The sequence below is a fragment of the Cheilinus undulatus genome, linkage group 21 (genome assembly GCF_018320785.1).
Source record: "Cheilinus undulatus linkage group 21, ASM1832078v1, whole genome shotgun sequence".
In the NCBI taxonomy this organism is placed as follows: Eukaryota; Metazoa; Chordata; class Actinopteri; order Labriformes; family Labridae; genus Cheilinus; species Cheilinus undulatus.
In genome coordinates, this window is record NC_054885.1 from 15,449,116 (window position 1) to 15,473,336 (window position 24,221).

General features: G+C 38.7%; 2 protein-coding genes across 2 annotated transcripts; one reads left to right on the top strand and one right to left on the bottom strand.

The window, feature by feature from the left end:
• Positions 1-13: 13 nt before the first annotated feature.
• On the bottom strand, positions 14-4,808 carry cldni (claudin i). Its single transcript, XM_041777881.1, has 3 exons — positions 4,592-4,808; positions 3,270-3,402; positions 14-1,646 (listed from the first exon to the last, which is right to left on the bottom strand). The coding sequence occupies exons 2-3, from the start codon at positions 3,399-3,401 to the stop codon at positions 1,143-1,145; spliced, it is 636 nt and encodes a 211-aa protein (XP_041633815.1). The 5' UTR covers position 3,402; positions 4,592-4,808; the 3' UTR covers positions 14-1,142.
• A 2,510-nt stretch (positions 4,809-7,318) lies between these two features.
• ppp1caa (protein phosphatase 1, catalytic subunit, alpha isozyme a) lies at positions 7,319-23,259 on the top strand. The gene is made up of 8 exons (XM_041817271.1): positions 7,319-7,460; positions 7,742-7,851; positions 17,916-18,047; positions 18,282-18,512; positions 18,592-18,696; positions 18,774-18,997; positions 22,323-22,457; positions 23,013-23,259. Exons 2-8 carry the CDS (start codon positions 7,797-7,799, stop codon positions 23,127-23,129), a joined length of 999 nt encoding a protein of 332 aa, XP_041673205.1. The 5' UTR covers positions 7,319-7,460; positions 7,742-7,796; the 3' UTR covers positions 23,130-23,259.
• The last annotated feature ends 962 nt before the right edge of the window (positions 23,260-24,221 follow it).

A 24,221-nucleotide genomic window follows, 5' to 3' on the forward strand; every position in this document is an offset into this window, starting at 1 on the left:
TGGAAACACAGGGTTGAGTTACGCCAAAGTTTATTAATTTATACTTATCAACATACAAACAGAGAAATAAAACACACTGACAATGATAAACAAAAAATCTGAAATGTGGATGTTTAGGGGATGTAACATCAGAGAAACACATACATGCAGACTCTCCCTGAGGCTGAATGAGGTGAATTTGAGGTCAGATGAAAAGAATAGTGATAATAGCGTGTAATATTTATACTGATAGATGATACCACCCAGATTACAAGGCGCTAAGACATCTAAACAGGCTGGACGGTGATTTAATATAACTGTTATAAGATCATTCTGACAAACAAATATGCTTTTAAACATTAACACCAACTTGAAATTTATATTATACTTGTGTGGATCCTTGAGTTATTCTTTAAAAAGTCCAACATTGAGGAAGATGATAAGAACAGTAACATTTTTGTACATAAAAAAAACTTTTTAAAGCTCCTGTGAAGTGATGCCTCTTGATTAGCTAGGATTATAAACAAGGCATCAGCATACTGCTATTGCTATGTAGTTATTTTTAATGCCCTTAACACTTTGTCCAGAGGTGGCGCCAAAAACAACACAAATCAGATGTTCCTCACAGGAGCTTTAAAATGTTAAATTTGACTGTTAATTTACAGCTTGCTCTATTTTTTTCCCTTTTAAAAGCAGATCTTAAACCCTACACCAAGTAGTAAAACAGCTTTCAAATAAAAAAATCACCACTTTAACTATGAATATGTAGGAAAACATTTAAGACACTTATTATCAGTATTTACAGCGGCTTTATGCTTTTTTTCGAGAAACAGTTTTCTTCACATTACAAAAATTAAAATCTTAGTCAGTGTATTTGTCTAATTTATTCTAAAAATGTACAGTGAAGCTTATTATAAGCCACATCCACCTGATATGCCCAGATTAACATCATATTTTAAGATACAAGGAAAATAAAGGCTAGTTACTTATTACAAGCAGTATGACCTTGTTTTTTGACTTGGTGAATGTGGCGTTTTTAAGTGTAGTGAGATATTTTGACAATAATTTTCCAAATACATTTGCTAAGATTTGAGTTTTTGCAGCTCATCTACTCCAGTCTTTAACCAAGCTACCCCCCTGCCCTCCTCCCCTTCATAAAGACACTACACGTAGTTTTTGTTGGGAGCGGAGGCGCCGCTGCTGTAGTATTTGGCCGTTCCTCCAGAGCCGCCGGACTTGGGCCTGCTGAAGCAGCAGAGCAGACCACCAGCCAGGAGCAGCAGCACGCCAGCCCCCCACCCAATAAAGATGCACGCTCCCAGCTCCCTCTTCAAAGACTGGGCCACCATTGGGTTGTTGAAGTCTCGCACTGCGATGTGAGCGGACCAGCTGACGGGGATAATGACCAGGAGGCCGGCCAGCAGCAGGCCCACCCCGGACACCAGGCTCATCTTGGGCTTGGCGTCCTCATTCTGCATGCAGGTGGTGAAGTCGGCGCCGCAGAAGAGGATGAGGAGGCTGAGGCAGCAGAGCATGCAGCTGATGATGGTCATGGCACGGGCGGCCTGCAGGTCGGAGGGCAGCACCAGGAGGGAGTCATAGTTCTTGCACTGCTGCTGGCCGGTACTCTGCACCACACACTCCATCCACAGGCCTTCCTGGTTACTCTGCACAGACAAACACAAGGAAAAACATCAGTCACCTCATATTTATCACGTTTGCATGCCACTTAAACTCAACTTTTACACCTCTGCAAATAAAGTTGTCATATCAAACATCAATCTGAGAATTTAACTGATTTTTTTTCAGCTCAAACATTTACATTAGAGGCTGCTAAATCTCTACCTACTATACACGAATCCCAGCAATCCCACCCAAAGACAGAAACAGATCACAGGAAGTTGTCAGGTAAACAACATAAGCCTTTTTAAACATTAGTAGAATTGTATTTGTCTATGTAGGATCCCATCACGCCTTCATAGAGTCTTTTTTTTCTTATTTGTATGGCACCAAATCCAAACCAAAGTTCTCTCAAGGCACTTAACAAAGAGGACAGGTCTGGACTATACTCTCTGTTGCGGCCAATTATAATAGACCAGTGTTAAACATCAGTATTATCTATCTATCTATCTATCTATCTATCTATCTATCTATCTATATATATATATATATATATATATATATATATATATATATAAACGATTGACGATTGGCTGGTACTTCCTCAAGCAATTAACAGAAGATTAGATATGGGTCTTTAATGAGCTAGGGTGCCTGGATCAAACAGTGGCCTTTTAAGTAGAGGTTTAAATACAGCTGCTTTAAAGGACTGTGGCACATATCCTGTCAATACTGATGTTAATTTTGTCCAGAATAGACTAGCTAACAAGCGGAAAACTGTCTTTAATAGACAGGTTGATGGTGTAGACGAAGAGATATTTGATCTGAGTTCTTAAAGATTGATTTGGGAGAAACATAGACGAAGCTGCTAATTTTGTCTCGAATATTTATCATTTAATCCTCTAAAAAGTCCCAAAAACATCACAGCTAAGAGATAAAGCAATGCAGAGATAATGCCAGTATATATGCTTATTTTAAAGATCCTTTAACATTTCTTAGCTGGTAGATTAGGATCCAGAAGTGGATTAGGAAACTGGTCACAAGTTTCTGTGAACCACAGCTTTAAACTACTAGAATAAACAGTTAGACTGACCTGATAAAACTGCAAAATAATACTCACATTAGTATAAAAAGCTTTAAAGCTCCTGTTTGCTGTTTTTTATCTGCCATTTAAAGTGACTGAATTTCTCACAAATGCTTGTATGTGTTACAAAAGAGACCTAGAGCATAATCAACAACACTGATAAGTTCTATCTTGTCATCTTTAATGCCTGAAGGTGCTGCAGTGGGGTAGGTGTCAGACACAGTACTGCTTGCTGCAAAAACAACCTTTTTTCTTTTTAAAGCATTAAGGGATGTCTTTGACTATTAAAAGAAAGCAGGATGATTTTTTTTTATTCCAGTAAACACTGCTTTCACGTGTACAGAACAAAACCAGTAAATAACAAGAGGTTCAACTTTGTCCACAGGGGGCGCCAAATCAACATAAACCAAAACTTGCATACAGGAGCTTTAAAGTAAAATATCTTTCATTTTATAGATCCTTTTTTTCGTTCTATGTGATGAACTTTCTCAAGACACTTCAGACGTAGGAACATTTTAATGCAATTTCAGTATGTATTTTTTTCTACACTCCATAGTTTCTTTATGATCATTTAGTTTTTCCTTACCTGTGCAGTCACTATGTTTGCTCCTGTGAAAGAGGACACCTTCCAACGTGGGACAGCGCAGCACACAAGCACCCCGATTAGGCCGAGGACCCCGAGGGCCACACACACAATCTGAACTCCCATTGATCCCATTCTGGAAAACAAGAGAAAATGTTTTTAATCAGACTTTTTTTTCTTTAAATCTTAAGAGTCAAAAATCTGTTAAACTTTTTCAGTTGTGTAGGAACAGATTTGTTTTCATCTGTTCTCAGATCTGAGACATTTTTTGTCTTGTTGCTGTGGTGTTATTGTTGATCTGTGGGTGTCTTTGTTGTGATGGCATAGCTGAACACACTTAAACACCCGCTCCCTCAGACAGGCCTTCACAAGATTTTATGGCTCAGGGCTACATTTTAAAACCACATCAAGTCCTGACAGGTCCTGGGACTCTTGGATCTCCACCCAGACCTTGGCTCAGCCACTCCCTCACAACTTTTTACATTGAACATCAGACTTTTAAGGATTTATTATATAAAATCTGCGTCTGATGCTACTTCATTAGGATGAGAATTTAAGTTTTAAGCCGATAAGGTGGAAGGAAAATTGTCCTACACCATGTAGCTTACCTTTGACGATGTTTCACCCCATTACAGTGTTGCAGTTAAAAAAGTTCTTTCAGTGAAGACAGGATGATCTTTACTTATACCATTACTTATATCATAAATCCAAAATTTTAAAGTTTTACATAAACAGATTTGATGGTTCTTTCTAGACATATTTTACATGCACCACAAAAAAAAAAACAAAAAAACTCAGATCCCCTTTTGGGCGTCATCAACACTGAAGAAGTCATAATGCATCTGTTGTGGCTTGTACACTACCTCATTCTAAAATAAAGTAACCCATTTTCTTTGTTCTTCTTCCATGCAAACAGTTCATTATACATCCAATACATGCAAGAAAGCACAATTATTAAACCAAATTACCCTAAAATGTGACAGAAAAAGAGCCAAAGAAGCTGGTCTATGTTGAATAGAGTGATTTAGATTAGACCAGGAGGGAAATATGCCTTCCTGACCCGCCTCAAGAGGAACCTTTTCAAAGTAGATGGAGCACCAGAAGCTCAACAGACCAATTAATTTACAATAAGATTTGTTTAAAAAAAAGTAGCTGTTTTATCCTGTAGAAATTTTAAAAATTTAGTTTTAGTTTTTGTTAATTCCATTTTGAGGCATGTGAAGTCTCATTAAGGCTCCTTTTAATAAATAAAAAAAATCACAGTTCTGCAGAATGGCTCTCTTTTGCTCCATCTAAATGAAAAGCGGTTAAAAAAATGAACCTACCTGTAATTCTTTAGTTCAAGCCTTGAGCTTCTTCCTTGTTCTTCTGCAGATCTGTCGTCTGATGCGTAAATGTGGAGGCTGCAGGAGAAGATGGGGGTATTTGTAGAGGAATGTGAGGTGGAGGGTGGGGCCGGACTCCTGGAGGAAGGTACACAGTAGGGAAGGAGCTCAGGACCAGACTGGACTTGTCTTTTCCATATCTTTCCCTCTCTTTTTACCGCCGTAAAGCTACCATGGAGATCAGAGGAGTGCCTACTTCACTCTGAGGGTAAAATAGAGAAGTTTTGGTTTTCAGTGAACAGTGATCAAAAAAAGAGAAGTTGTCATGTGTCAGGTTTGGTGTTTTTCAGTGGATCAAAACAAACAACTTTTGTGATTACTGATAAAGATGTATGATTCATTTTGTTGTATCCAAAAAAAAAAAAAAAAAGGTGCTGGAAAAAGAAATCTGAGTCATCTGAGTCAGACTTTTTTTTTTCTCCACCCACATTTCCATACCTGCGTGTCACAGACCCCCAAACACACCTGCCTGTGTCGAAACCGTGACGGCCAACCAGAGGAGACTGATTTAGGAAACCGAGACAAGAGGATTAGGATTTTGCGTAAGATGAATCATGGATCATGGGAAGGAATGAGTGTGAGGTAATAAAAAGTCATGTTGTGAAACCAAAAATAGTAAACAGTAACACATTCATACAAAGTGACACACTTTAACACAGTTTTGGTTTGCATAATAGACTAATTTAGACTTTACCTTAGAGGAGGGTTCACTGATGATGAGGCATCCTTTTTACTTTTTATATTAATCATAAACTATTTATATTTTACATAATATACAACATGTAACATGGATATTAGCTGAGTATAGCCAACTTTAATGTAAAATGAAATGGCTCAATAAGCTGTCATATATTTCATGAGAAAATCAGAGCCTTTGAATTTAAACTGGAGAAAAAACAACTCATGTAAGACCTCTTGACAAGAAAATATCCTTCAAAGTGTTGCAACTGTTGAACACTGACTCCTAACCCTTAGTCTTGGGGGTCCCCTTTACTAATACCTAAGAAAAGCTAAGCCCCCAAGGACCCACCTGGAAAAAGTAAAAATAGATTTTAAATGTTTTCATTGACAAAATCCCAACATAACGGGCCTAAATACAAATGTTCTTGACTAAAGATCTATGCATAAACTATCCATTATTATGATAGTGTATTGGGGCCGCTCTAGAGAATAAATAAATGAATAAATAAAGATGATTTGTCATTTTATACGAAAAAAAAATTCTCATGTGTAAAAAGTTGTGTTTAAAAGAATATATAGATTATATAATATTGACTTTATAATCCCCTAAATTTTTGCTGAAAAATGAAAGATGAAAAAAATTCTATTTCTTTTATCTCCTAGGTTGGCCCTTATGCACCATTGTAAATTATGTTTCAAATCATGATTTGAAAATATATTTGAACATCTAAATTTGAGAATAACAACACAGGGTGGACCGTAATTGATTACATTTACAGTCGTTGTGTACTTTTTCCAGCTCTGCACACAGCAACAACGTTCTTCAACGTGCAATTACAAGGACTATATAATTTTCACCAACTACTGTCAAGAATATCATCAAAAGATTCAGAAATGTTTGAATATAAGAGGCAAGGCCATGAAACAACATTGAATGCCCCGATGTTTATTTTTTACTTTTATTCAACCTTTTTTAACCAAATGAAGACCCGTTGAGATCAAGGGTGACCTGGCCAATAGGTTAGAAGCCCATGTCATAATACATGATACATATTCAAGATCTTTCAAGAGGCAATACTCTGTGACAGATATTACAACATGGACTCAGGAACACTTTTGAAAAACAGCACATCTAAAAATGTAAGACAAAACTCTACCATGCAAAGTGAGGGCCACATATTAACCACAGCTAAGAGTGCTGAGTCTGAGCTCCTCTGAGATAACCTGGTCTAATGTAGAAACGTGTGCTGTGGTCTGATGAGTCTACATTTTAAACTGTTTGGGGAAATAATGGCTGGTCAGTCCTCTTGACTAAAAAGAAAAGGGCCATCCAGATTGTTCTGAACGCAAAGTTCAGAAGCCAACATCTGTGGTGGTATGGGGGTGTATTTGTGCCCGTGGCATGGGTAACTTACACATCTGGGATGGCACCATTAATACTGAGAGGTACATACATGTTTTAGAGCAGCATGTGTTCTATCTAGATTTAATATTCAATAATAATAATAATAATAAAAAAAAATAATACCATTATTATTATTATTTGTGGTAGGCCTAGTAGTAAAACATCATCAAACCACAAGTCTTTGTGAGAATTCCCATAACCAACTCTATTTATACCGTTTAAACCCCAGAAATTATCTTGTGTAAGATACTAAAACTAAAATCAGTATTCTAATTCTCATATGCACTAAAATTTGTCAAAATATGAGTCAAAGGTTGAGGTAGTAGATTTTTTTTTTTTTTGCTACGGTTTAATGGTGCAGTTCAAATTGTAAACACTGGGTGGCGCACGCTGAGCTCTTACTGTATTCTCCATTGATGCAGTTGTAAACGGCAGAGGTAGGAGTGTATGACGGACCCACCACGCACCCAATCAAATTCGAGAGTACGGGATCTGAATTCAAGAATGGACCAATCAAATGCCGTGAAACGTGTGAAGGGCTTGGTTTGATTCAGCCTCCTACGTTACCGTAGACACTTCGGTAGAAACGGCCCTCTTTTAAAGTTCCTGGGGGAAGAGTGGAAGGACCCGGTCAAACCGAAGGGAAGGGGCCAGGCTAGAGCACAGAGGATTAATATTTACAAGCTTTCCTTCCCTGGGGTTCGTTGTTCAACAAAAGTCAAGGTTCGGAGCTAGTTTACCGGTCTATAAGTAATATAAGATACCGAACGTCAGCTAACTAGCCGTCATGTTTTGCTACAGCTAGTTTATGTGTAAGCTAGTTGGCTTGGTAGCTAACTAGCTAGCATGCTAAGCTCCAGCTCTTATAAGCTCATTCATTGTTTCAATTCGCTTGTACTGGTCTGTTTTTAAATGCGAGGAACACTTAAGCAAATATATGTGATTTGAACGCGAAGTATGTGAAGCCAATCTAATTCTATTTCTCTCTCTTCTTGAAATCTAAGGTGCAGCACAGAAAACCAAGGTCTCCACTGCCGAGAACGTCAGAAAATAAAGAAAATGGCGGAGCCAGACAAATTAAACATCGATTCTATAATTCAACGTCTTTTGGAAGGTAAGGGAGACCAAATCTAATGTGTTGCATTGTATCTCGTTAACATTATTGCTCTCAATTCTGAAACACTGAATGTGTATTTAATCCTCCAGTGCTGGCTGAAGTTAAAGGCAGTCATGTTGTAGTAACGTCAGCCTACTTAAGATTGCTCTGATCTCAATCTCGATGGTTCAGTGAATTCTGAAGAAAGACTGCAGCCAGTTCAGCCCGACAGCTAAGCTATGTCATATTGTCATAAACACAGAAGTCTGAAGTGTAGTTAGAGTAGAATTACTGCGACTTTGTCTTCTAAAGAAGGGAAAATAGTTGGATGTACGAAAGAGGAAGAGCACAGCAAATGTATGCAAATCGCACCTTCCCTTGCATGTACTTTCCTACTGTTGAATTATTTTTAGGAAGACATTTGATTTTTTCAGCCAAAAGGGTATACATGGCTAAGATTTCATTTTTTTAATACAATGGAGTCTTATATGTTACTGATAGCTGTTTTGGGGGTAAATCTGAGACTATTTGTATTATTTTCCTTGTGAAAGATCATAATTTACTATTTTTTTTCACACTAATCAACACTCTACGACTGTTATAAGCATTTTTGTTTGAATCTTTTCAATTCAACATGTTATACAGTGTGAGCTGTTATTTCAAAGATGAACAGTATTAAAAAGCTGAATGTAAAACAGATTTAAGTAATGTTTTTATCCCAAAACTTCTGCAAGCATTAGAGAGAACACTTTGTGAATTTCACACATGCACAGCTCCATTGATATAGTTTGACTCTTGACTAGTATCATATTGAAGTTTTAATATCCAGTTGCTGCAGCAGCTTGGTATAAAAGAGTTCTGTAGTCATAGTTTTTTGAACCCTTTTGTTGCCTCTTTCCCACCAGTGCTTCTCAGTTACATGGGTGGACTGTTCTGTGTTGTGCTTACTGTTCATCTATTGAGGATCTGATTACAATTTGCAGCCATTGCCTTCCCCGGAGAGCCTTGTTAATGAGGTGTACAAACAACGATGCTTTGATTGGCACATGCTTACTCTGGTACTGTGCGAAACTGCTGATCGGCCCGCTTCACTACTCCGCAGCCAATTTTTCCTTTTTTTAAAGCGAGATTTGAACTGCTTACATCAAACACACAGCAGCTTTATGAATTCTACAGGTGCATTCGCTCAAAGTGTTCTGAAGGCAGTGCTCATGTGTTGCATAAAATGTGAGCGTTATGCATAAATGATTTAGGATGCAAATGCATTAGTGATTTTGCAACTTGTGACATGAACAGCCGATGTAGCGTGACTGGTGTTAAGTCCTGTCTCTACAAATGCCACCCAAATTGCTCCAAAACAGGAGGTTTTGCACACCCGAATGTCCACTGTATACAATGTGTGTAGACAGATTTGTTATGATTTGAGCTGTGTATAAGGGAAAACAGGCCTGTTTCTATCTTCACGTCCACATGATGATTGTGTAACAGGAGCCCAGGGGACATCAAACATAAACATAAATCTCTTCACTCTCGCAGTTCATCTGGAGAGCACAAGAAATATAGCTGTGACCTCTGTTGTCGTCCTTGCAGGGTGAGTGCTCTGGGTGCCGAAATAATGTATGCTTCACATGTACACATACGCTTTTCCCCATTGATCTGCTGTCACAGAGACTTCTTTGTCTGATTGTTTCACAGGAACCACATCATGTAATGTTTTGTGGCTAGAACAAGATGTGATGCATAAAACTTCCGCCTTTAATCGCGGTATCAGACATTGTTTTGGCCTTTACGTGAGGAATGTTTAGTGTCGAGAATTTTCCCAGGCCTAAGGATATAAATGTGACCTTCGCCCCCTGTTTATTTACCGTCTTATGCACAGACCCTGCATGATCAGACTAAGCTGAGCCCTTGTAGGTGATCAGGATTATTCACATATATGCTCATGAAGTCATAAAGTTTGATTTTAACTATGGACCCTCCTGACTTCTGCTCTTTTTTTGAACATTGATTGTTATACTTGGGCCGTGATAAGGTTGTCTGGCAAACGCAGGAGAAGACAAACAAGCCTGACTCTGGCAATATTTATATCCTCTTATATAACTCCCTTGACCTTTTTTGTCTGTTGTGGTTTTTATTGCTGAGGGTAACCACTCACTAGTCAAGATAACTGTTGTCTAGATCTACCTTGTTAAGACTTAAATTCTTTCTCCTCTGCCAGCACTGAATCAAATGATTGATAAATTATAAACAGCTCAATCTTGTGTGGACAACAAGGTAACCCTCCTGCTGGCCGACTGTGTTTCGAAACCAAACCAATTAAACGTGTTTGGATAAGAAGGGCTTTCAATTGGATTACTGTCGTAGATCTGGATCTAAGTGAACTCAGAGAGTGTGTGTTGCTGTTAACATGTCTGCGGAGCATGACATCACATTAAGCTCAGCCTGGGCAGCCAGCCCCGGGTCAGGAGTGTTGGACTAAACCAACTGTTGATTCCTGCATCCCGGCTCCGCTTTTCTGCAGCGTTGGTCCTGCTCTTTGTTTCCGGACCCTGGTCAGTGTACTGGAAAGTCTTTTGTCTGTGACCCCTGGATGATAAGCCCAGTGTAGCCCACTGACTATGTGGCTAACTTTGGAGTAAGCTCTATCAGGGCTTAGCCCTCTGTAATCCAGGTTTAAAGAGAAGAGCAGCGATGCTGTATTTATACTCACTTTTTACTGTTTAGAACTACAGGACTTTGCTTGGAGTTGCAGCAGCAGGAAGATTGTGCTATTCTACATGTGTTTGTTTCTGTCTACTCATGCTTTAAATTAGCAGGTAGTTTTAACAATGGATTTGTTTCACGGATAGATAATGAGGTTTTAACAGGTCTTGGGTACTCTGTAGTTTTGACCTAATGATGACTTTCCTTTTTTTATTAAGTAGACATTGGTTTTAATCCAATCAAATATGTTTAAAATGGCCCATTATTTCCCAGAACTTGAAGTGATGTCTTTCAATTTTAACTTTAATCCCAACTAAAGTAAAAAAAAACCTCAAAAGGCCTTTCATTTACAAACATGTAGAGAAAAAATTAACATTAAAAGAAGCAGAACCCAACAGGCAACTAAATTTTTGCTAGGAGAAAATGCTATTGAATCTATAATAGTACAATAGTTGTCTTCAATTAGTTGACTTATTGATGCTGTTACTCTTGTAGTCAAAATCATTTAACAGAGAATACAGGGGTCTCATTTATGAATGTTGGGTACCCAGAAAACATGACCTGAAGTTGGTGTGTGCCACTTCCTTTGCAAAATATGTTATTTATAAAAAAACAGACCTGACAGTGAAATGTGTGCACCTGTGAGCAAACTCTGACCCATACATACAAACAAGGGGAAAGTTGGCAACACATACAATGAGATGGTGAATTGAACCCTATTGAAACAGTTAACTTCACTAGACGCAGAATTTATTTCATCTATCCATGTCATCATTAGCAGACAGTCAAATTTTACACATGCAGAGTGAACCATATTCTACTTTATGGTATGAATATTTATCTTTTAAAAACACGCCATGCATTCCCTTATCAAAGTCTCACCTTCATTCACCCTGAGCATAGGTGGCCGAACCATGACTTACTTGTTTGATGTAGAAATCCAAACACCAAGAACCATGAAAAAACTGCAGACCATAGCACCAGTACTGATTTAAAACATTTTTGTTGTTGTCATAGTGTGTTTTTAGTCCAAATAAATGTTGATGTGCTACAAGACGCGCAGAGTAAATAGAGACAAGGTGATGTCTACTCCACAAAGGTTCATCTTTGCCCTCATCTTTATCACCTGTATGTATTCAATCATATAACTGAAAAAAGTAGGTAAATGAAGCCTGAACAGCTCACACACTAATATTATATAGTCTCAAAATCCACCATAGTTCAGTGTGGAAGAATAAAAAATAGATAAATAAAAGCATTTGTACATCAATCAAAATTCTCTTTACTAATATTCTATACTGTCTTTGGTAATGTCTTATAGTGGAGGAGAGATCAGATATTATGTGAAGAAATCAGCATGGATCCTGTAAACAAATAAAAGCTTTAGTCACACTCGTGCTGAATGATAAATGGTGGATTTTTTGGCACTTGTTTTATTTATGACCGTCTCCACTTTAGCAGACTAATGATGGGTGTTGTCTAACCACCCTTTCATTCACAAGCACCTAAGTTTCGGTGTTATAAAGTTTATTTTCCTTGACTTCATCTGTTGGCCGTTGTGGTTCACAGCTGAAAACCTTTAATCTGCTGATGCATTTTTATTCAGATTGAAACAGGAGGCAGCTCTGTGTGTGCACATTTCCAGGTGGATCTGGATTTATAAAGAGAGAAATGTGTGAAGGAGTGTGTGGGCACCGTTTTATAAATCTGAATTATTTCTGGCGTATGCCATTTCTGAGGTTTGGTCACACGTGCACTTTTAGTCTGTATTCTACGCACTGATTTCTAAATGAGACCCCAGGACATATGTTAATTGACAGGAGCAACCATCCAGGTAATTCGCCCAAATAATGCCAGCCCTGCTCCTTCCTGGGTGAAAACATTTCATAGAACAAATAATGGTGGATGGAAAAGACCTGGTCTTTATAGGTGTATGAATGTCTGTTCAGGCTCCCTCCATCAAACAAGGCGCCCTACCTTGTGACCAGAGATGTCATAAACTGACACCGCGTACCTTGTGTGTGTATTTCAACCATGTTAAATCAGCAGGATCTAAACTTTTTAAATGTCATTAGTAGGTTATTGAATCTGAAATATCTGTTAACAGGCGAGCAGACTGCAGCTCCTGCTGTCACACAGTGATTGCTTGCTTAAAATCAGTAGGAACACAGTAACAGCCCCACATTTGACACTTTACTCCTGTACTTACAGCCAGATACACAGATAAGTGATCTTTCACACTCCTTCGGTTGAGGAAAAAACATACCAGAAATGATGGCTTTTTAATTATTTGAAGCACAAAACACAAAGTCATAGCATTTAACTGGGTTGCTACTAGGGATGCATGATATTATCAGTTTATTGTTATCTGCAGATATTAGCTTAAAAAGTGAAATATTGGCCATGGGGCTGCACCAGCAGATTCTTTTTGCAGTCGAGTATTCGATCGATTCTTCTGACGATTAATCGAGTACTCTAATAAGAAATGTTGCATTTTTTTAATAGGGCACTTTCGCTTTTTCAAGAGAAGTAGTACTAGACAAATGAGAAAAGAAGCTGGGTCCCTTAAATGAACTATTTCTATATTAAAATTTGGTATTAACAGGTTCTCTAAAGAAAATATATTTTACAAAGTGCAATGAAGTTCTGATGACAGTTTACATTTCTTAAAGTTACAAGGAAAGGAATTTAAATAATGACATTAGATTATACCATATTTAGGGTTTTAGGGATCCTTTACCAGGAATTGTTTGGTGCCAACACTCTATTTCTTTCATTGTAGTTTATTTTTATTCTCCAACTTGTCATTAAAGTAAAGGGACACTTAATCATTTTAAAATCGTCTATTTTATGCATGAATGTAATATAGCAAGAATAAAGCTCCATCATTCACACAGCGGTATGTCTGAATGGTGACCCTTTAGATTTCAGGAATATGGTCTATTTTTGAAAAGGGTGTTCACTTTCAATTTTTGCACATTTTCTTCTGAGTTCATCCACCATAAGATAAAAATATTATATATATATATATATATATATATATATATATATATATAAAGACCACCCACTGACATGGAGAACACATTTAAGGGATAAAGCTGCTTCTATAACCTATTGAATCCTGACTGTATGATGATAAACTTTAACATACTTAGTCTCTGTCACTGTCTGTGGCAATAATGTGTTTCTATTTAATTGGTGTCAGTACATTATCAATATAAGTCTTATCAAATCATTCGGGGTGCTAAAGATTTTGAAAAATATGCTGCATTCAGGATGTCAGTGCGCTGAATTATAGATCATTTATAATTCAATGTATAATGTGTGCACGCGGAAAGGAAAGAGAGAGAGAGAGAGCGAGGGAAAGGGGGAAGCACCAAAACAGGACTTGAATTGTACTTTTGAAAGTTTATGAAATTCCCTGAAGTCTGCAGACACAAAATAAGCGCTGCGAGTCATATGAATCATATGAAATTTCTGCGAATGTTTACAACAGATGTTTTTGCAAAATCTGCCTACATCAGCTGTGAGAGTACGTTGGCTGATTTCTTTTTCTTTATTCATCATTATTTATTACACTTTAAAGTGTGGTTTAAGGACTAAAGTTTGACCTCTGAACTACATATAAATATTGGTATCAGCTAAAATTAATTTGTAAATATAGTCAGGCTGTTAAGTGATTCAATTTTTAAAATCACGATTACTCTCACAGCTGTCATGGTTAACTTGCAACTAATTGATTTAATCCAAACCGGTGCTTGGCCACTCTGGAGATCAGGAGGTGACACTGGACAGCTCTCAGTACCTGAAGTAAGGGGCTTTCCACTTGGATAAAATGTTAAATGTTAAAACAAATGTGGGGTGCTGGATGGCAGGTTGTTGTCCTTGATGTGTGGAGGTTGTGGTACTTAAAATGGAAGGCCATGCTTCAACTCTGACCCTCTGCACTATTGATGCTTTTCCACTTCACAGTTCCAGCCCTACTCAACTCGACTTGACTCGACTCGACTCGACTCGACTCGACTCGGCTCTACTCTACTTGGTTTGGGTACCTTTTCCACCAGCCCTAGTACCTGTTGTCGTTTTTTTAAAAATGGCAGGTTTGATTCCTGTGTCAGGCGTCATGCTCATGACTCTTCGGTGACGACATTCTCTGACCAATCAGTGGCCGGCAGTCGGTCAACGTCACCTTTTAGTATCGGCTCAGCTCGCTTGGAACCAGAGCCGAGCAGGTACTAAAAAATAGTATCTGGTACAAGGTACTGCGCCCGTGGAAACGCAACACAAACCGAGTAGAGTAGCGTCGAGTCAAGTCGAGTAGAGTAGGACTAAGACGGGCCAGTGGAAAAGGGCCATATGTCACAACTTTCCCCACGTCTTTTCCAATCCTTGTTTCTGGTTCTTTTCACCTTCCTCCCCTCTCAATAAAAACATAAAAGCACAAAGAATTAAGAAAAAACAACAAGAAATACAATCTTGGACACAGATTATTGAAGGTTGCATATAAAGTAGGGTTGTTCTGATTCCGATAGCAGTATTGGAAATATGTCCGATACTGCTTAAAATGCAGGTATTGGTATTGGCGAGTACATGAGTTTATGCACAGATCTGATACCATTTGGTTTAGTTTTATATTTTACTTCGTTTAGTCATGTGAATGTTAGCGCTATAAACCAGAAATCAGTTCTTCGCTACCGGAAAACACTTCATGCACAGACTACTGTTTTTAGAGCAGCATAGAAGAACCAAAGGACCCACTGCTGCAGCAAAGAATAGTGGCTGTGGGACAGTTTTTCTCAGAATGTGATTGTTAAAATGCTTTCCAGACCAGGGCTGTCATACACGACAAAAATTGACACAGTTTATCAAAAGTTAAATAACTTTTGAACCATGCATACGCTACCTCTTACTTGTTTTTCTTCTTAAAGCTAGTCGTTGTGTCGTCCTGTTGATGCTATTGATGCCTTTGAATCCCTTGCGGCAGCATTTTCAGCGAACCTGGATTCATGTGGCTTTTGGGGACATTAATGATTAAATCCACACCAGTAAGCCCAATATTGAACATCTTTTTATCCACTTTAATCAAATTACAATCATTTATTACAGCTAACTCAAATGCTAACCGCCATATTTGTTTGTTCTGTCAGCCAGTTGCAGGCTGTTCTGTAATCACGTGATGCTGCCTGAGTAGAACATAAAGGAGAGAGAGAGAGCCTGTGATGCAGCCCCCTGTATTTGTTATTTTAATATTTAGGAATAAAACTCAATAATTGGCAGATAAACAACTTAAGGGTCACACAGATGCTGTACGTTATGACTCTATTTGTTGAGCCATTTTCCGAGTCAAACATAGGTCGAACGATACCAACACCTTGGTATTGGTATCATATTGGTATGGAAAAATGGTATCAGAACATCCCTAATATAAAGAGCTCAGTTGAACCACTTGAAGTTTTGATTATGAAAATTGTTTTTATTTGTCCTGATTGTCCTTTTGCCATTCTCATAGTAATTGTTAAATAATTGCAAAAATTTAAGATGGTTTTAGATACAACTGAGCAAATGTTTCTTGTCAAAGACCATGAAAAAGGACATCTGTTTATGAGGAAACAATTGAAACAATCAATGAAATTTTATCAGTCACATCTTTTCCTTAAGGCTTGTTGTGATTGATTGCTCTGTGCTGTGCAGTTTTCTTTAAAGGCGAGATCAGTTTCTCTACAAAGGAGATGTGAAGTAATGAAACGGCAAAGGGGAAGGGTACATTTATTATGTGAACAGCTTTTAGCAAATTATCTTCTAGTGTCAGTGTGAAAGTGGTGATATTTTTCTGCCAGTGATCAACAGTAATATCTTGTTTTTGCATCATGACTAACTGTGATCTCAGTTGAACACAGCAGCTACATTTTGGGGCATGATTTGGTATCTCTGCCTCTGAATTTGCTTCTAGTTTTGCCAGCATGAGCAGCTACACTTACAGTCTCAGTGATGTGAAACAAATCTTTAAAGTCACAGTTTACCTGTTATTATTCATCCTGGATCTGCGTCACTTTGATTGTTTGGCATTTAAAGGTGAACTCATTCATCTGTCTGTCTCTTTAGTCAATGCTCTGTTCACACCTTGCTCCAACGTAATTGTCACTGACAGTTTGAGGTGGCTCTGTCTCTCTCATCTTTGTTCCTCCACTACCTGTTCAGTAGGTTGTGATAGCATTGCTCTGCATGGAACTAGACCTCTCAGAAGGCTTGTACAGTATGTGTTTAGATCTGATCTGGCTTCAGGCGGCCGGCACATGTAGGAAAGGGGGTGTGTTTGATTCTGTCAGCGATACAAACAGCCCCAATTCCAAACTCCATTAGGTTCACTATTGCGTAACACAACAAAATACACACACTCAGCAATATACTGTTTTATGGAATTATGTCCACACCCTGTGGTTGGCATGTCAGTGTGTAAATATTATGATCTCAATTATTAGAAGTCTGCTAGTTTGATAGAAATGATTTGCAACTATCTCTCTGTCACTGTGCACTCATACCTTCTCCAGCGATTAGATGAATGTGTCATCTGTCAATTAAAGGAATTTGAGCCTTGTTCAAGTTTGTATGATTTGTGTTTGGCTCCACTCACCGTGTGGGGATAGTGTGAAAAAGCGTGACGAAGAGACTCGACAAACCTGCTGAATTCCTTAGATAGCACTGGTGGAAGTAGATGACAGGAACAAAATGTTACCTCATTTTATTACTGTTAATATTTAATTTGATTCTGTGTTACAACATGTCACTTGACCTTAATTTTCACAGTGTTATTACAGTCCATTGCCTTGCATTCTCTGTTTTATAACAGTGCAAATTAAGAGAGTCTAATTACGTGTTTGCAGTGTGTTTGCTGCAGCTAGAAGGGAAGTGGGTTTCAAGTGTTTCCCGTAGCTCAGAGTTGAACCGCCACCTAAGCAGAAATACGTGCTTTTAGAGCTGACATCAAGCTAGTTTCCACTGATCAGGGTTTTTTTTCTCAGATGCTGCATCTTTATCTGTGCTGGATTATCTTGTTTTTTTTTGTAGTGCTGTAACCCTTGACAATGTTAACTTACAATTTCCTTAACTTGGAGCATAGTATTACCTCTAAACTGTGTAGTTACCTGCTGAAGTGGCTGTTAGACGAGGATGAGAACAGAAATTGCCAGCAGTTGGCTAGTGGGAGGTGTGAACTTCCCAGTCTGTAAGCCTGAAGCATCACGTTTGGTTGCTGTGCCTCATGTGCATCTTCATTCAGTGCTTCAAACAGCTCTTAATAAAGGTGTGTGTCTATGTGGCGTTATTACATCTCCCACAAACATCCCCCCACTCTGACATGTCCAACGTGTGTGTTTTTTCAGTCAAGGGTTCTCGGCCAGGGAAAAACGTCCAGCTGACCGAGGGGGAGATCCGTGGTCTGTGCTTAAAATCCCGTGAAATCTTCCTGAGCCAGCCGATCCTGCTGGAGCTTGAGGCTCCTCTCAAAATCTGTGGTGAGTTTTTAGAGTTTCAGTGATTCATCAAGACCAAATGTAAAACATAAACCCTCTTGATATGAATCTTTAGATTGGTTCTAATGCAAGACAGGATAATCATTGTTTTGTCTGCTCATCAGTAATTGCCTCTAGTTCAGGTTGTCAACTGTGCACCAGCATGCAGAAATCAGCTACACCCAGTAGTAGTAAAAGAATGATGTTTAATCTGTGCTCCTCTGCTGCCCCCTGCAGGTGATGTCCATGGTCAGTACTATGATTTGTTGAGGCTCTTTGAATATGGAGGCTTCCCTCCAGAAAGCAACTACCTGTTCCTGGGTGACTATGTAGACAGAGGAAAGCAGTCACTAGAGACCATCTGCCTGCTTCTGGCCTACAAGATCAAATATCCAGAGAACTTTTTCCTGCTGCGTGGAAACCACGAATGCGCCTCTATTAATCGAATCTACGGATTTTATGATGAGTGTGAGTGCAGAACTTTAAACATGCTGAATGACTGATCTCTTCTCCTGAATGTTGCAGTAATGTCTTCTCTTGTTTGTAGGTAAGCGACGGTATAACATAAAGCTGTGGAAGACATTCACAGACTGCTTCAACTGTTTACCTGTGGCTGCCATTGTAGATGAGAAAATCTTCTGCTGTCATGGAGGTATGACTTGTTTAAAATGTTATGATTCATGATTGTTTATTGCAGTCAGACTAATGTCATTTTTGATCTCCCTACAGGCCTCTCTCCTGATCTTCAGTCCATGGAGCAGATCCGCAGAGTAATGCGACCCACAGACGTGCCTGACCAGGGTTTGTTGTGCGACCTGCTGTGGGCCGATCCTGACAAAGACGTGCTGGGCTGGGGGGAAAACGACCGTGGTGTCTCCTTCACATTCGGGGCAGACGTGGTGGCCAAATTTTTGCACAAACACGACATGGATCTAATATGTAGGGCACACCAGGTAATGTTCAAGACTTTGTGACCAGCTCACCGAGGCTTGTATATATGTAGTATGACTGAAATGATTCTATATCCCTATGGGGTTTTATATCAGTTCAATATTGATATGCTTGCTTAGCAACAGGCACATTTGTCTGGTTTAGTTTCATTATGAATAATCATGGCAGTCAGTTCTGAGCGTATTTATCAAATAAAAGGGAATGAGAGTGTAGAATATGACTGATTTTTCCTTTTTGTTCCCAAAATAAAATACTAGACCCATTTTTTTGCAAGTTGTAAAGTTTCTAGGACTCTGAAACTAAGAGGACATTTTTCAGACAGCCACCCAGAGAAAATTAACTTTATCTCAGACATCTCTTCTCCTGTGAGATCCTGCAGCTGATAATTCGTCTCTATATTGTTGCTTCCTATTTTTTTCTGTGAAACTGGTTGTCTTTTTCATTAGAAACCATATACTTCACACCTGAAAGAAAACCTGTGTTTCTATTGTTTCCCTTTACTTTAAACTTGTGTTTTTTTCCTCTTTTGAGTGGAAAGAATAGTCCTTGCCCATGTTTAACACTCTAAGTGTACCTCTTTTCATCTTTGGAGTAGCTTGTGAGGTATCTTTGACTGTGAAGTCTTTGCTACCAATGACCAAAAGGAACTCTCTCCCATTGACAGGTGAAGTTTTCAGAAATTGGGGTACACCTTACAAGATAATCAAGATGATTTTGATCCTGCCTCCCACTTGTAACAAAACTTGCCATATTCTTTAAGGGTGTACTCACACTAGGCCATCTGTACCGTGCCTGGGCCCATTTCAGCCTAAAGTCTGGTTCGTTTGGCCAGTGTGAGTGCAATCGTTCTGTGCTACGGCACGGCACGCTTCGCGGCCCCAGCACTGATGGACGAGGTGGGCCTAGGCACGGCATGGATGCAAATGAAGGAGCACAAGCGCGGGAATGTGAAGTAACTACTAGAGGACCCATCTCAAGAGAGCCCACCAGGCAGCAGCTGCATGCTAGAAACAGCAGGATCCCAGTCCAGTCCACATTTCTGACCAGTTTCTGGCAAAGTCAGGCTTTAATGACTATAAGAGGATTTTTGGTTTGTAAAATAAAGCTTATTCCCTTGTTTTAGTTACAAACAGCAGCTCACAGGATAACAAACACCTTTCATCCTCCGTGCGTAAAGGAGAGTGCACACACGTGGACAAGTGTGTGCCGGAGTTAATCACACAGCTGATTTAACCTCTCTTATTAAAAAAATTATAATGCCAAACTATCACTGAAATAACTTACCTCTAATTCTATTTCATGTCACCAAGAAGTGAAAGTGGGATCTTGATCGCTGACATTTGAACGGGGCATCGTTTATTAATCCTGAGGTGTTTTCACCTCCAGCTCTCATCAGATGGTTAAAATTGCTCTCGTCATGCTAAAAAAACTTTTAACTAAACATTGAATCCTGCTCTGGACACATGAGAGCTTGTTTGATGCATCAGGCATCCAGGATTACGCTGAGAAAAAGCACAGTTCGTGGCGCATAAAGGAATGCCAAGGAGATTCAGATAGTACAAGGACACACAGAGGAATGACTGTAGGGGCTCATATGAGTTAAAAAGCCTGGGTTTCATTCAGCAGAAGTGCTTCGAACTCTGAGCAGGTTCCAGATTATATGCTGTGAGTGATAACTCACAGCATGTAATGAACCGCTTTTTCTCTCTCTGTCCTCACTTGGCTCTATATAGTTAATGTAGCTTCCAGGTCAGGGGAAATAACTCTGGTGTCAGATCAGATATTGTATAAATCTGTAACTATTTTACAGCCTAAAAAACAACACTTATGTATCCTGAGTCATCAACAGTGGATGCTTCATGTGATGACGTCGGCCTGGATGTGTTGAGCAGTGTCAGTGCGGGCCAAAGGGGGGACAGGGGAGGGGGTCAAATGGGCTTCAGCACGGTTATAATACGGCACGGATGGCCTAGTGTGAGTACACCCCAATTCTTGATCAGGGTTTCTTGAAGATCTTTAAATAGTCTTAAATTGTATATTTGAAATTTAAGGCCTGAGAAAGTCTTCAAAAGTTTGATTTTTATCAGTGAGAGGTGTTCAATTTTAGAAGGCACTTTGACTGTTCTAAACTAATCTTTGTTATCTAACCAGCCTTAACAATTTTAAACATTTCCCCCACAAATTGTCACATAACTGTTCTCTAGAATTCAGAGAATCTTGTATTGGATGTTCTAAATTGCTAATTCTAAAATCAGACCCCTCTGATTTATCTGGGCCTCTGTGAGCAAATACACTCTATACAGTTGTGAAACACTTTTCCAGTTCTCTACCTCCTGGGCTACCAGATTGCAAACGTAAAAATCCATGCAACCCATCCTTATTTTAAGAGGCTTTCCCAGACAAAAAGTGTTATTCTGCTTTTAATTGTTCAATTGTTTAGGATTAGCTTAGTACACCTGCTAAAATGTGTTATGATAAACAAAAGTACATGGTATGTTGGTAGAATAGAGGCATTAAATATTAAAGAAATCATCAAGTTTGGGCGTTTTTGGCCAGAAAATTCTACCATTTGACATTTCGTAAGAAGTTTGTTAAATCTGATAATTCACTCCTGGTCATGTGCACCAAGAAATCTCATATGCTGTTCATTTTTGACCACTGCACAAAAGTGATATTAATTTTCTCAGTTCAGGTAAAAGGTCCCAAAGTCTTTAGTTTGATTTTTGGTCTTTCTGATATGTTCTGTCTTTCCTATTATTTCTGTTTCCCATGTCTTAAGTGTTAACACATATTACTGTTGTGTCTCCTCACATTGTAACTCTCATTATTGTTCATTTTTATTTCTATTTTTTTTAAATGTATGCATCACATATTTTGTACCATCTTGCATCACTAAATTAAAAAAAAGTCTTTAATTTGATTTTTAAAATCTTGTAGGAACCCTGCTTGATGGTACTGTAGAGTAGGTTATCCTTCCAGATTCTGCTGTGGTGTGATGTGTGTGAAGAGATATTTAATGTGCTTGGAAGAACACCTTTGCAGCACAAGTTTCATTTCATAAATATTAAACATGTTTAAAATTTCACTACCTTAGTTATCAAACATGTTTAATATTTAATGCACTCTGTGGATTGTCATTTGAAACAAAACGATGGTCAAGCGGGAAGCAAGCTGACTGAAAAAGGAAGCACGAAAAGTGCGGCAACTACATTTTTGATTACCTCTAGTAATGTGCACAGCCCATGCTTTTACCATCTCCATAACTGAACCCATGGTTAGTCCCTCTTTTGTCTCTTATGTTAATAAATGTTCTCTTTATGTCCAAAGGTTGTAGAAGATGGTTATGAGTTTTTCGCAAAGAGGCAACTTGTCACTCTATTCTCGGCTCCAAACTACTGTGGAGAGTTTGACAACGCCGGTGCCATGATGAGTGTGGATGAGACACTCATGTGCTCCTTTCAGGTTTGTAAAGCAGAATAATTAAGTGTTTGCTGAATGCATTTCATTGACTTGTAGCGTATTGAAAATATGTATATTTAAGTGTTAATGACTTATGGTAAATGACTTTTCTTATGTTGCTCCTTTCTCATTTTAAAGCTTTCTGTCTTTAGGCTAATCTTGATTAAAAATTGTAGGGATGCACGATATAATTTGTATTATACTGGTATCTGCAAATAGGAGCTTTTAAAATTGAATTATCTGTATAGGCTGATCTGAACATTTCTGACGATATTTACAACCCATATTTTAATCTGCCGATATCAGCTGTAAAGAAACATAAGCCTAAAACTCCACTAACTCATTGGTACCTATGGCCAATATTTACGGCTGGTATAGGCAGATTTTTCCAGCCAAAATATTGGTTGTAAATATCAGCATAAATCTTCCTGTCTGCCAATATCATGCCGATATTATTATGCATCACTACAACATAGCACAGTTGAAGCCATATTTTCTATTATCATTGATAAAAAGCTACTATTCATGTCAGTCTAAATACAAGCTTTTATCTTACAGATTCTGAAGCCAGCAGATAAGAAATTGTATCCTTATGGTGGAGGGGGAGGAGTGGGCTCTGGGCGACCGGTCACCCCACCACGAAATTCAGCCAAGGCCGCCAAGGCCAAGAAATAACACCTGCTTGCTCCTGCTCTTACACCCTGCCAGGCCCCCCGACCCCTGTTGGCCCAACGCTCTTTTTTTCCTCTACCTCCCAAACTTGTTTCTCCCTCGTCACCAAAAGTAAACAAAGCAGACAAATGTCCAGGGTTCAATCATGTTTTTTCTCTCTAAAATAATTTTTAACTATTTGTTTGTGTGCGATTTTTGTGTGATTGTGTGTAAAGAGAAAAAGTGAGAATGATCCAGAGGGAATTGCTGTATTCTGTTTGTATGTTTTTTCCTCCTCCTTCCCTCTGTTCTGTTATTTTTGAGACACACTCTCGCCCAATTTCAGACCTGGGTGCAGGAGGAGGGAGAGAGGAGCCTTAGCTGTTTGGGTTAAGGCCCTGCACTGTTTAATGCTAAACAAGCTTTTGTACATCCTGTTTCAGAGGTCTGTGTGATGGGTGGGGAGAGGGTGGGTGGGGTGTGGGATCACATTGCACGGTAATGGCACATACCACACATTAACACACACTGGGTGCACAGGTGGAAGTGTGTGCAATGAGTCCTTGAATGAAATGGATTCACAGTGATTGGGTAACTTTTTTCTCTTCCCAATGAAAACCAATGATTTGACAACATGGTCATAGATGTGAGAACGTTTTTTTTCTTTTGTAGATAGATGAAATCGACATGGTTCGATCTTTTTTTTTTTTCTTTTTAGTTCACTGAAAGTTGACAATTAATAAACAAACTAACTGCTTCTTTGAATGATGCTATCATGCTGATCACTTTGTGTTTGCCATTGCATCGTCATGTTCATGTTTGGCTGTGTTTGTCTTTGACATGTGAAAATGACAAAACAACAGCTTGAAAAGATGTCTTCAGAATGAGATTTACTAATGTAATTTTTGGCCCAGATATCACTCAAACAAAAGGGCATTTTAACCTGCTACTACAGTGTGATTTATAGTGGAATTCATGTACAGCAGCAGAGTAACTTGAAGCTGGTCTTAGATCCAGATGTTGCCTGTTTAATCACAAAACTAGATACTTGATTAGAGTCTCTTAAATGGAAAGTGTTTCTATTTTTCTAATGATCGCTGGGTGATTAGTAGGAAG

Bases quoted from the DNA above. Each gene is read 5' to 3' on its own strand.
- ppp1caa (XM_041817271.1), top strand. From the start codon at position 7,797: ATGGCGGAGCCAGACAAATTAAACATCGATTCTATAATTCAACGTCTT. The intron at 18,048-18,281 runs GTGAGTTTTTAG...TGCCCCCTGCAG, and splicing joins GGCTCCTCTCAAAATCTGTG to GTGATGTCCATGGTCAGTAC. The intron at 18,697-18,773 runs GTATGACTTGTT...ATCTCCCTACAG, and splicing joins AATCTTCTGCTGTCATGGAG to GCCTCTCTCCTGATCTTCAG.
- cldni (XM_041777881.1), bottom strand. From the start codon at position 3,401: ATGGGATCAATGGGAGTTCAGATTGTGTGTGTGGCCCTCGGGGTCCTC. The intron at 1,647-3,269 runs GTAAGGAAAAAC...TTGTCTGTGCAG, and splicing joins CAAACATAGTGACTGCACAG to AGTAACCAGGAAGGCCTGTG.